The 13,598-nt window shown below is 36.4% G+C and overlaps 1 protein-coding gene across 2 annotated transcripts in view; it reads left to right on the forward strand.

Moving 5' to 3' along the window:
• The window catches only part of LRRTM4 (leucine rich repeat transmembrane neuronal 4), an 849,971-nt gene that overhangs the window by 792,426 nt on the left and 43,947 nt on the right, over positions 1-13,598 (forward strand). The window contains exon 4 of one of the 2 annotated variants that reach the window (XM_060309259.1): positions 7,776-8,260. The exons of the other annotated variant lie outside the window; for it this stretch is intronic. Within the exon in view, the coding sequence (XP_060165242.1) occupies positions 7,776-7,943 (168 nt within the window). The 3' untranslated portion in view covers positions 7,944-8,260. Of the gene's footprint in view, positions 1-7,775; positions 8,261-13,598 lie in introns of those variants that run through there. 2 annotated transcript variants of the gene reach the window in all.

Below are 13,598 nucleotides of genomic sequence, written 5' to 3' on the forward strand. Positions count from 1 at the left end.
TGGTGAGCATCCTTTCATGTGGTTGTTGGCAAACTGTATATCTTCTTTGGAGAAATGTCTATTTAGGTCTTCTGCCCATTTTTGGATTCAGTTGTTTCTTTTTTTGATATTGAGCTGCATGTGCTGCTTGTATATTTTGGAGATTAATCCTTTGTCAGTTGCTTCATTTGCAAATATTCTCTCCCATTCTGAGGGTTGTCTTTTGGTCTTGATTATGGTTTCCTTTGCTGTACAAAAGCTTTTAAGTTTCACTAATCCTATTTGTTTATTTTTGTTTTTATTTCCATCACTGTAGGGAGTGGGTCAAAAATGGTCTTGCTGTGATTTATGTCATAGAGTGTTCTGCCTATGTTTCCATCTAAGGGTTTTTTGGTGCCTGGCCTTACATTTAGGTCTTTAATCCATTTTGAGCTTATTTTTGTGTATGGTACTAGGGAGTGTTCTAATTTCATTCTTTTACATGTAGCTGCCCATTTTTCCCAACACCACTTATTGAAGAGGCTGTCTTTTCTCCATTGTATATTCTTTCCTCCTTTATCAAAAATAAGGTGACCATATGTGTGTGGGTTTATCTCTGGGCTTTCTATCCTGTTCCATTGATCTATATTTCTGTTTATGTGCCAGTACCATACTGTCTTGTTTATTGTAGCTTTGCAGTATATTTTGAAGTTAGGGAACCTGATTCCTCCAGCTCCATTTTTCTTTCTCAAGATTGCTTTGGTTATTCAGGATCTTTTGTGTTTCCATACAAATTGTAAAATGTTAGGTTCTAGTTCTGAGAAAAATGCCATTGGTGGTTTGATAGGGATTGCATTGAATCTGTAGATTGCTTTGGGTAGTGTAGTCATTTTTCACAACGTTGATTCTTCCAGTCCAAGAACGTGGTGTATCTCTCCCTATGTTTGTATCATCATTAATTTCTTTCATCAGCGTCTTATAGTTTTCTGCATACAGGTCTTTTGCTTCCTTAGGTAGGTTTATTCCTAAGTATTTTATCCTTTTTGTTGCAATGGTGAACGGGATTGTTTCCTTAATTTCTGTTTCTGATTGTTCATTGTTAGTGTATAGGAATACAAGAGATTTCTGTGCATTAATTTTGTGTCCTGCTACTTTACCAAATTAATTGATTAACTATGGTAGTTTTCTGATAGCATCTTTAGGATTCTCTATGTATAGTATCATGTCATCTCCAAACAGTGACAGTTTTACTTCATTTCTGATTTGGATTCCTATTATTTCTTTCTCTTCTCTGATTTCTGTGGCTAAAACTTCCAAAACTATGCTGAATAACAGTGGTGAGAGTGGGCAACCTTGTGTTTTTCTTGATCATAGAGGAAATGGTTTCAGTTTTTCACCATTGAGAACAATGTTGGCTGTGGGTGTGTCATATATGGCCTTTATTAGGTTGAGGTAGGTTCCCTCTATGCCTATTTACTGGAGAGTTTTTATCATGGCTGTTGAATTTTGTTGAAAGCTTTTTCTGCATCTATTGTGATTATCATATGATTTTTATCCTTCAATTTGTTAATATGGTATATCATATTGATTGATTTGCATATACTGAAGAATCCCTGCATTCCTGGGATAAAACCCACTTGATCATGGTGTATGATCCTTTTAATGTGCTGTTGGATTCTGTGTGCTAGTATTTCACTGAGGATTTTGCATCTATGTTTATCAGTGATATTGGCCTATAGATTTCTTTTTTTGTGACATCTTTGTCTGGTTTTGGGATCAGGCTGATGTTGGCCTTGTAGAATGAGTTTGGGAGTGTTACTCCATCTGTTATATTTTGGAAGAGTTTGAGAAGGATAGGTGTTAGCTCTTCTCTAAATGTTTGATAGAATTCGCCTGTGAAGCCATCTGGTCCTGGGCTTTTGTTGGTTGCAAGTTTTTAATCACACTTTCAATTTCAGTGCTTGTGATTGGTCTGTTCATATTTTCTATTTCTTCCTGGTTCAGTCTTGGAAGGTTGTAATTTTCTAAGAATGTGTCCATTTCTTCCAGGTTTTCCATTTTATTGGCATATAGTTGCTTGTAGTAATCTCTCATGTTCCTTTGTATTTCTGCATTGTCAGTTGCTACTTCTACTTTTTCATTTGTAAATCTCTTGATTTTAATCCTCTTCCTTTTTTTTTTTTTGATGAGTCTGGATAATGGCTTATCAATATTGTTTATCTTCTCAAAGAACCAGCTCTTAGTTTTATTGATCTTTGCTACTGTTTACTTCATTTCTTTTTCATTTATTTCTGATCTGATCTTATGATTTATTTCCTTCTGCTGACTTAGGGGTTGTTTTGTATTTCTTTCTCTAATTGCTTTCTCTAAAGCAAGATGTTTCTTGTTTCTTGAGGTAGGATTGTATTGCTATAGACTTCCCTCTTAGAACTGCTTTTTTGCATCCCATAGGTTTTGGCTCGTCGTGTTTTCATGGTCATTTGTTTCTAGGTGTTTTTTGATTTCCTCTTTGATTTCTTCAGTGATCTCTTTGTTATTCAGTAATGTATTGTTTAGCCTCCATGTGTTTGTATTTTTTTACAGTTTCTTTCCTGTAATTGATATCTTTTCCTATAGCATTGTGGTTGGAAATAATACTTTATCTGATTTCAATTTTCTTAAATTTACTGAGGCTTGATTTGTGGCCCAATATATGATCTATCTTGTTGAATGTTCCATGAACATGTGAGGAGAAAGTGTATTCTGTTGCTTTTGGATGGAATGTCGTATAAACATCAATTAAGTCCATCTGGTCTAATGTATCATTTAAAGCTTGTATTTCCCTATCTGTTTTCATTTTGGATGAATGTCCATTGGTGATAAATGGGGTGTTAAAGTCCCCTACAAGATTGTGTTACTGTCAATTTCCCCTTTATGACTCTTAGCATTTGCCTTATGTGTTGAGATATTCCTATGTTGGGTGCATAAATATATACAGTTGTTCTATCTTCTTCTTGGATTGATCCCTGGATCATTATGTAGAGTCCTTCTTTTCCCCTTGTAATAATTTTTATTTTAAAGTGTATTTTGTCTAATATGAGTATTGGTACTCCTCACTTTCAGTCTGCATGTGACCCTAGGTCTGAAGTGGGTATCCTGTAGACAGCAGATATATAGGTCTCATTTTTGTATACATTCAGCTGGTCTGTGTCTTTTGGCTGGATCATTTAGTCCATTTACACTTAAGGTAATTATCGATATGTATGTTTCTATTACCAATTTCTTAATTTTGGGGTTTTGTCTTTGTACGTCTTTTCCTTCTCTTGTTTTTCTCTGCCTAGAGAAGTTCCTTTAGCATTTGTTGTAAAGCTGGTTTGGTGGTGCTGAATTCTTTTAGCTTTTGCTTGGGTATAAAGTTTTAATTTCTCCATCGAATCTGATGAGATCCTTGCTGGGTAGAGTAGTCTTGATTGTAGGTTTTTCCCTTTCATCACTGTAAATATGTTCTGTCACTCTCGTCTGGCTTGCAGAGTTTCTGCTGAAAGATCAGCTGTTAACCTTATGGGGATTCCTTTGTATGTTATTTGTTGCTTTTACCTTGCTGCTTTTTATATTTTTTCTTTGTATTTACTTTTTGATAGTTTGATTAATATGTCATGGCATGTTCCTCCTTGGATTTAACCTGTATGGGGCTCTGTGCTTCCTGGACTTTATTGACTATTTCCTTTCCTGTGTTTTGGAAGTTTGCTACTATAATCTCTTTAAACATTTTCTCAGTCCCTTTCTTTTTCTCTTCATCTTCTGGGGACCCTGTAATATGAATGTTGGTGCATTTAATATTGTCCTGGTGGTCTCTGAGACTGTCCTTGATTCTTTTTTTCTTCATTCTGCTCTGTGGTAGTTATTTCCACTATTCTATCTTCCAGGTCACTTATCCGTTCTTCTGCCTCAGTTATTCTGCTATTGATTCCTTCTAGAGTATTTTTAATTTCACTGTTTGTGTTGTTCATCTTTTTTTTTTTTTTTTTTTTTTTTTTTTTTTGCTCTTCAGTTCTTCCAGGTCCTTGTTAAGCGTTTTTTGTATTTTATCCATTCTATTTCCAAGATTTTGGATCATCTTTGCTCTCATTACTCTGAATTCTTTTTTCGGGTAGATTGCCCATTTTGTCTGCATTTGTTTGTTCTGGTGAGCTTTTACCTTGTTCTTTCATCTGCTGCATATCTCTTGGTCTTCTCATTTTGTTTAACTGCTGTGTTTGGGATCTCCATTTTGTAGGCTGCAAGTTCATCGTTCCTTTTGTTTTTCGTGTCTGCCTCCAGTGGGTGAGGTTGTTTTATTAGCTTGTGTCGGCTTCCTGGTAGAAGGATTGGTGCCTGTGATCTGGTTGATGGGGCTGGACCTTGTCTTTCTGCTTGGTAGAGCCTTGTCCAGTGGTTTGTTTTGTGGTGTCTGTGAACTTAGTATGATTTTAGACAGTCTGTCTGCTAATGGGTGAGGTTGTGTTCCTGTTGTGCTAGTGTTTTGGCATGGGGCGTCAAGCACTGGAGCTTGTTGGCCATTGGGTGGAGCTTTGTCTTAGTGTCTAGATGGAGATCACTGGGAGATATCTCCCCACTTGATATTATGTTGGGCTGGGAGGTCTCTGGTGGTCCAATATCCTGGATTTGACACTCCCACCTTGGAGGCTCAGGCCTGACACCTGGCCGTAGTACCAAGACCCTGCCAGCCACAGGGCTCAGAAATAAAGGAAGAAAAAAAAAGAAAAAAGAAAACAAACAAACAGGAAAGGAACATATAGAATCCCAAACCAAATGGTAAAAGCAAAACTAAAGAGACAAAATCATACAAAGAAACATACACACACCCACTCATACAAAGAAAACAAACAAAGAAAAACAAACAAAAAATGAACAGTCAGAACCTAGGACAAATGGTAAAAGCAAACATAAACAGACAAAATCACACAAAGAAACATACACATACACACTCACAAAAAGAGAAAAAAAAAACTTAAAATGATAAAATAGTAAAAAATAATAATAAAATTTTTTAAATAAAAAAATGAAAAAGAAAGAAAGCAACCAAACCGATAAACAAATCCACCAATGATAACAAGCACTAAAAACTAAACTAACATAAACATAAAAAAACAGAAACAAATCAGATGCAGAAAGCAAACCCCAAGTCTACAGTTGCTCCCAAAGTCCACTGCCTCAATTTTAGGAATATTTCTTGTCTATTCAAGTATTCCACAGACGCAGGGTTCATCAATTTGATTGTGGGGATTTAATCTGATGCTCCTGAGCCTGCTGGGAGAAATTTCTCTTTCTCTTCTTCATTCGCCCAGCTGCTGGGGTTCAGCTTTGGTTTTGGCCCCCCCTCTGTGTGTAGGGAACTCTCAAGCATCTGATCCCTGCCCAGACAATAAGAGGTTAAAGTAGAGGTTGATTAGGGCTCTCTTGCTCACTCAGGCTAGGGAGAGGGAGAGGTAAGGTAGTCATAATTAGAATGTGGGTCAAGCCTGCGATGGCAGAGGCTGGCATGACATTACAACAGCCTGAGGTGCTCCATGTGTTCTCCCAGGGAAGTTGTCCCTGGATATCAGGACCCTGACAGTGGCGTGCTGCACCTGCACTCACACATAGGAATCTTGGTGGCAGCAGCAGCGGTGTTAATGGTTCATGTCCGCCTCTGGGGTCCAAGCTGATAGCCGCAGCTTGTGCCCATCTCTGGAGCTTACTTAAGTGGCGTTCTGCCATCTGTGGGCACATGGAGCAGGGATCCCCTCTCCTCGTGCACTCTGAAACAATGGTCTGTTTCCTCTTAGGCAGGTCCAGACTATTTCCCTGACTCCCTCCAGGCTAGTTGTGGTGCACTAGCCCCCTTCAGGCTGTCTTCATGCAGCCAACTCCAGTCCTCTCCCTGGGGTCTGACCTCTGAAGCCCGAGCCTCAGCTCCCAACCCACACCCGCCCCAGCGGGTTAGCAGAAAAATGTCTCAGATTAGTGAGTGCTGGTCAGCACCAATCTTCTGTGCAGGAATCTCTCAGCCTTGTCCTCTGCATCCCTGTTGCTGTGCTCTCCTCTGTGGCTCTGAAGCTTCCCCCCTCTTCACCCCCCATCTCCACCAGTGAAGGGGCTTCACAGTGTGTGGAAACTTTTTCTCCTTCTCAACTCCCTCCCAAAGGTGCAGGACTTGCCCCTATTTTTTGGTCTCTGTTTTTCCTTTTTTCTTTTCCCATACCCAGGTACGTGGGGATTTTCTTGCCTTTTGGGAAGTCTGAGGTCTTCTGCCAGCATTCAGTATGTGTTCTGTAGGAGTTGTTCCACATGTAGATGTATTTTTGATGTATTTGTGGGTAGGAAGGTGGTCTCCACATCTTACTCCTCCACCATCTTGAAGGTCTCCCTAAATACTTTCTCTATTAAATAATTTCTGCTCTTGGGAGACTACCACTCCATAGTCTCTTGGTTTCTTCTATTTTACCACCAGCTCTTTCTCATTCTTCTCTTGCAGTAGTTTCCTCTTCGCTTATCTTCTTAATGTTTTAATGTTCCAGGCTCAGTCCTCTGTCTTCTTCATCTCAACTCCTGCATTCTCTGTCTAGGTGACTTCACTCAGTCTCATGAATTTATACATCAGCCTCATTAATTTATAAATCATTTATATGCACACACTTGTTTTTCTCACTCTGCCTTCTCCCCAGTGTATTCAATAGCCAGCTGTCTATCCAGCATCTTACACCTGATACATACAAAATGGACTTTTTAACTTGCTTCCATAGCCATCATATTGAAAACCTCACTCTTGCATCTCCCTTAGTCATTTTCATTTCACTACATGGTGTCATCATTCATATAATTGCTCAAGTCACATAATTAGAAGTCATCAATGATACCATTCTCTCTCCATTGCAGCCAATCCAGCAGTATATCAACTAACTCCATGTTCATAATATATTCTGAATCAAAACATTTCCTTGTATTTCCACTACTCCCCACTCACTTCTTTACATACCTAGTACCACCAGAATGGCCCAATCAGCCATTATCTCTAGCTTAGATTGTTGCAATAGCCTTTTAACTGTCCTCTCTTCTTCAACACTTAGCCCCTTCACTCCGATTCTCCACCCAGCATCTAGGATGACATTTGAAAATGTAAAGCAGATCATTTTTTATTTCTCCTTATTCTTCTCTATTTTCCTCCATTCTCCCTTTTATCACATTTAATATTAAATATGAATATTTTATCTTTATCTAAAAGATTCTAAAATATCAAATTCTATCTGACTCCTGCTCACCTCTTACAAGAACACTTGTGATTACATTGGGCCTGCCCATATAATTCAGGATAATCTCCACATCTCATGATTCTCCATTTAATCACATCACACATTCTGGGGGCTAGGATATGAATATCTTTGAGGGACCATATTCATCTTACCACAAATCACTACCTTCATCTCTGAGAAAGGGATTTCCCCATTCAATTTTGTACTTCTTCATGTTGCTTAACACATACTAACCACACTCCTTTGTTTATATTCTGGTCACACTCATTCCCCACTGTGTCTTTGTACTTTTCAATTTTCAATTATTCTTTGTTACTTCTCATCATTCAGTTCTCAGGTAAAATGTTCCTTCTTTGGGAAAACTTCTTTGTCTAAAATTTCCTGGGAATCTAGAAGAGCCATTGCCCATAGTCATTCTCTACTATTTTACTCTACTTTCTTTACTATATAACACATACCATTCTAAAAGTATTGGATTTTTTTTTTTTTTTTTTTTTTTTTTTACGGTACGTGGACCTCTCACTGTTGTGGCCTCTCCTGTTGCAGAGCACAGGTTCCGGATGCACAGGCTCAGTGGCCATGGCTCATGGGCCTAGCAACTCCATGGCTTGTGGGATCTTCCCAGACCGGGGCACGAACCCATGTCCCCTGCATCGGCAAGTGGACTCTCAATCACTGCGTCATCAGGGAAGCCCTGGATGTGTTTATTTTTAAAGTTTACTCTTTATCTGTGTTACCAGAGAGCTGGGACTTTCCTGTCTAGTTCATGTCACTGTATCCATAATTCCTGGAAAATTTCCTTTAATCATTGTAAATGTTTAGCAAATATGTCTAAATAAAGTAAATAAATAAATGAATAAACAGTACCCCAAAATGGATGCATTGGGTGTGCTTAAAGTGTCATTTGATGTTCACCAGGTACATTCTGTGAACTTTGTCTTAATTCTTTTTTTCACACTGTTTCCCTATTTGGAAAGCACTTCATCACCCTCTGCAACTATTCAGATCCTGCCCATTCTTGATGGTCCAATAAATTAAATCCCAAACACCTATCCTTCCATTAGAAACTTCTGTGACCAATCACATTTATCTGCCTCTGAAATGCTATGAAACAATGCTAACACTCCTTTAGTATTTTTTATTATTAACTGGAATCATCATTAACTGATCATTCATTCAGCAAATATTGACAAGCCATCTAATGTGTAAGATAATAATTAATAACTAGGTCCCTCTTTAGATTCTAAATTTCCCTAAGGAAAGGATTATGTCTTGTTACTGACTGTCTACTTTTGCATTAATGTTACAATCAGAAGCAATACTCAGAATAAAGCAACCCAATGGTTAATGTAATGAAGTGAGTGTATTGATATCACTCAGAATAAGAATTTATTAAATGGTTTATAATTTATTGGTTGAACATGAAGACACTCCAATGAGAACCTGAAAACATTATATTTATAAGAGTCTATGAATATCAGTTGAAGGAAAATAGCTTTTCTTTTTCCCTGAAGCAAACATGTCATTGTTAATTTTTTTTCAAAAAAATAAAATAAAATTATGGCAATAATGCAGAAATAAAATACACACATTCTAATTTTTATTCTACTCATTAATTTATGAGGAAACCAGGCAGATATCATAACTGGTCAAAAGATAATGCAAAAAACAGTTACACTTATAGATCAATAGTAATGAATGATTGTGTAAAGGGAGTTTGGGAAGAGTCAATTAAATCTCTACCAGATAAGACAGAATTTGCATGTCTATGGATAATAATTATTTTTGCATTACTATAATATATTAGCCTTCACCTCTTAAAGAGAGCAGTATAAGAGAATCTGTGAATATATTTTTAAAGCACCACATTACCTGAATGTGAGAGCCTTTTATTTTAATTGAAGTTTTTAGTCAATTTAGTTAAAGATGTTTTATTTGGTCATACTTTCTCATCTTAATTCTTTCTGGTTTACTTGTTTCTCTGTTCTCTTCTACTTGGATATATTTTCTCCAGTCTTTTGCCATGAGGACAAGGTATGCTTCTTTAACTTCCTCGTGTGATTTGTATGCTGTGTAACCTATTTTAAATTTTACCATGGTAACTTTAACTTTATTACCTGATCATTTCATTTTGTAATCATTGCATCAAGACTAATATATGACCTTTTCACTCTGTTCAATGTAAAATAATAAAAACTATTTATATTTTGTCCCATTTCTGCTTTACTCATTTCCCCATTATTGTTTTTCTAAAGCATTTTTTTCTGAATATATGATTTTTTTTTTTTTTTTTTTTTTTTTGCGGTACGCAGCCCTCTCACTGTTGTGGCCTCTCCCATTGTGGAGCACAGGTTCCGGACGCACAGGCTTAGTGGCCATGGCTCATGGGCCTAGCAACTCCATGGCTTGTGGGATCTTCCCGGACTGGAGCACGAACCCGCATCCCCTGCATCGGCAGGCAGACTCTCAACCACTGCACCACCAGGGAAGCCCTAAATATATGATTTTTGTTTGAATTTGGACTATCATCTCTATCAAAATTTTACTGAATATTTTCATGGGCTAAATTCATTTCCTTTTCACTCACTAAATTGTAAGCATTTATTTAGTTCTATTATTTTCCAAAATCAGAATAGATTAATTTGTTTACGATTTCCTCAAAAAAATGTTATTGGACTCTGTTCCAATACACACCAGGCAGTACACTATAAGGATTGTCAATAAGTAAATTTATTGGTACATTATTTTTGCCCTCATATTTGGTAAAATTTTTGTATTTTCTTTATACTTCACTTTAATAAGGTAGGAATGAAGCTATTTCAGGGAGAAAGCCCACCTTTCCACTTCCCCTACTGGAATGACCATTTGCTGGATGTACCAGCACATTATCTCCTTAGTGTACTTCTTTTCAAAGTAGTTAAAACCAAGGGGACTGAAGACTCAAAGGAAATGATCCATGCCAGGTGCTGCAAAATTATGTCAATATCTGTTATTTATTTTTATTTCACTGGATTCCTGATTTCCATTGAAATGCATTTGGTCTCTGAGGTCTTGCAATCTGGTTCTATGAGCTTTATACCTAGATGAATAACTTCATGTTTCAGAAATTATGAAAGCTAAAAAAACCCAACAACAATTACATTAAAACTCAGGGCAGCATGGTGACAGACATCTATCCTCAATTGTACATAATACTCTAGGATGCACTCAATTTTTCTTCCATTTTAATTTAATTCCACTTGGAGAAGAGAGGACCAGAAATCTGAATTATCCTACTCACTTTTTATGATTTTCTCAAGCTGTTGAACCTTGGTTTGAAGATGCATTTAAACAAAGCAGAAGGGATGATTACATCCCTTCTTAAATGTGTGCTTCCATGAAAACTTGGCCTTATTTTGCTACACAATTATATGACACATTATGTTGTAGCAACAACTCATTTTTTCTTACCTTGGTCACAGGCTGCTCAAAAACAGTTTCTATGTATTTCTTATATTCATCAACACCTCATCTAGTTTTTTTTGTTTTCTTGGCAATCTTGAGAAAGATAAATGGAACTGGAGGAATCAGACTCCCTGACTTCAGACTATACTACAAAGCTACAGTAATCAAGACAGTATGGTACTGGCACAAAAACAGAAACATAGATCAATGGAACAGGATAGAAAGCCCAGAGATAAACCCACACACTTATGATCACCTTATCTTTGATAAAGGAGGCAAGAATATACAATGGAGAAAAGACGGCCTCATCAATAAGTGGTGGTGGGAAAACTGGACAGCTACATGTAAAAGAGTGAAATTAGAACACTCCCTAACACCATACACAAAAATAAACTCAAAATGGATTAAAGACCTAAATGTAAGGCCAGACACTATCAAATTCTTAGAGGAAAACATAGGCAGAACACTCCATGAAATAAATCATCTAGTTTTTATATTCATAGCATCACTGAGATATAGCTTAGAATGCTGATGTAACCCATGATTTTACATCAAAACATATACCTAATCACCTCATATTTAGTTCAAAAAATGAATGTCAGATGCATTAGGTGATATCCTACTGGTTTGCCCTTATTTCCAGTCTGCAGAGAATGTATATCATGGAGAATTAATATGCTGCAATGGCTTCCAGCTCCTTTTTTGCCTCAATGTTTTTTTATTTTATTAGTGCAATAATAGCATTCATGGTTTTATATATTATTAGATTATAACTGAACATTAACAGTATTGCCAGCTTGATACTTAAGCTTACTTTTTCTATTATTTTTAACAAAGAGTTTCAGTCTAGATTAATATTTTTGATAATTGATGAAGTATTATAAGTAGTTCTCTATAAGCAAAAAACACTAAAGATAGTCATGTATAGTTGGGTAAGCAGATCTATCTAATTCCTTAAAGATTTATTTTAAATATTTATTTATTTATTTATTTGGCTGTGTCAGCAGCACACAGGATCTTTTGTTGCGGCGTGCGGGCTTATCTCTAGTTGTGGTGTGTAGGTTTTAGAGCACATGGGCTTAGTTGCCTACTGCATGTGGAATCTTAGTTCCCTAACTAGATATCGAACCCGTGTGCCCTGCATTGGAAGACAGATTCTTAACCACTGGACCACCAGGGAAGTCTCATAATTCCTTAAAGATTAACATATCTAAAACATAGTCCATTGTTTTTATGACAAATTTCTTCCAGTGATTCTGCCCTCCCAGTAACTAAGGCTAAAAAGGAAGCCATGATTTACCCTAGATTTCTGTTTTGCTTTTACTTCCACTCCTATGATGGTCTGAAGCAATCTTTAAATTCTCCAGTCTCCTCCAATCAGACTGAATTAACTATAGCCCTGGCCCTGATCTGGCCTTCAGTATTGTCTTTTCTAATTTGATGCAGCAGGAAGTTAGATAGCCTAGAGAAAGAATGTTAAATGAGAAGAAAGTGAGTCCCAAGATGAAGACCTGAGAAATGCCAATATTGAGAAGCCAGGTAGGAAGGCTGACCACCCAACATGGTTTGAGAGAGAGGCCATGGAAGATGAGAACTTTAAAAGCACCAATTAAACTTAGTAACAATTGAAAAGCAATTTCATTGTTGTGGCATGAACAAAAGCCTGATTTAAATACAATGAGAATAAGAAAAGTAGAGTATGTTAAGTTTCCTTTGTTTTTTTTGCTTAAGACATTCTACTAAAGAGCAAGAGAACTATGAGATGTGTACCTGGAAAGACATGTGGATTCAGAAGTTTTTCTTGTTGTGGTTGCCATTGTTACTAAAATGGGCACTATTAATACGTGCCAAGGAGATAGAAAAGTTGAAGATTCAGATCACAGAGTGGGTATGCTGATGGTTTGGAATTCCTGAAAAAGCAGAAAGTTGATAGATTGGCCTTTCACAGGGAGGTTACTAAAATTGGAGGAAGGAAAAAAGGATGGTTGCACATGAAAATTAAATTTTAGTTGGGATGGCTGGATCTGAGCAAGTTCTACCTGATATTATTTATTTTCTAAATTGAAGGTTTAATGGCAGTGGTAGGCTGAGAATAGCAATCTAGAAAGTGAATCACAGTTTTGAGAGTGGAAAATTATGAAAGTATCACTGTCGGGTGGCAAAGTCTTTGATTTTCAATTTTTCCCATTATTTTCTTGAAATAGTAATCTTTTTAATGTTATGAAGTGATATCTATCAATGTTTAAGTACCTCACCTATCAACAGAAGGTTAAGATACAGTTTGCTTGTTGCTTTGCTTTCCAGGCCCAACTGGTCAGTTTTTACTTTAATTACAAAATGCTTTGTTGTTCTTTCTTAGTTTCCATAGCTCTGTTTTGCTACATTGAGGATGACATTTGATTTGCTATTTATGCCTTTTGATTTAGGATGTATACATACTGTTTTTATAACCTCAAGCAAGTAATGTAACTTTTCTATGATTCAGCTTTCTCATTTGTATAATAAAGAAAATATTACTATCTACCTCAGGTGGTTTTATTGAATGAAGATTAAATGAAGTCATGCACATATGGTATGAGACAGCAATAAATACTGGATATTATTATTACTGATTACCTTTATTCCCAAATTATAAAGTAATATGTTTAGCTTTATTTTAGTCTATAAAAATAGACTAATAATTTTATTTTATCACTTTTTGATAAAATAATATGGAATTTTAAACAGAATATTTTTGCATTTTTTGTATTTCAAAAACTGTTCTATTATTTGCTTTGTTTCATAACTATGTCAACAATTATTTAGGACATTATTTTTACTTGTTTCACTAATATTTAATGTATATGACTTCTCATCTTTTAATTTTATGTAGTGTATGTGATTTTTGTCTCTTTATTTTTTTGAGGGGGCATTAACCAGTTTTTT

This window comes from Globicephala melas, chromosome 12, assembly GCF_963455315.2.
Source record: "Globicephala melas chromosome 12, mGloMel1.2, whole genome shotgun sequence".
Lineage (NCBI taxonomy): Eukaryota > Metazoa > Chordata > Mammalia > Artiodactyla > Delphinidae > Globicephala > Globicephala melas.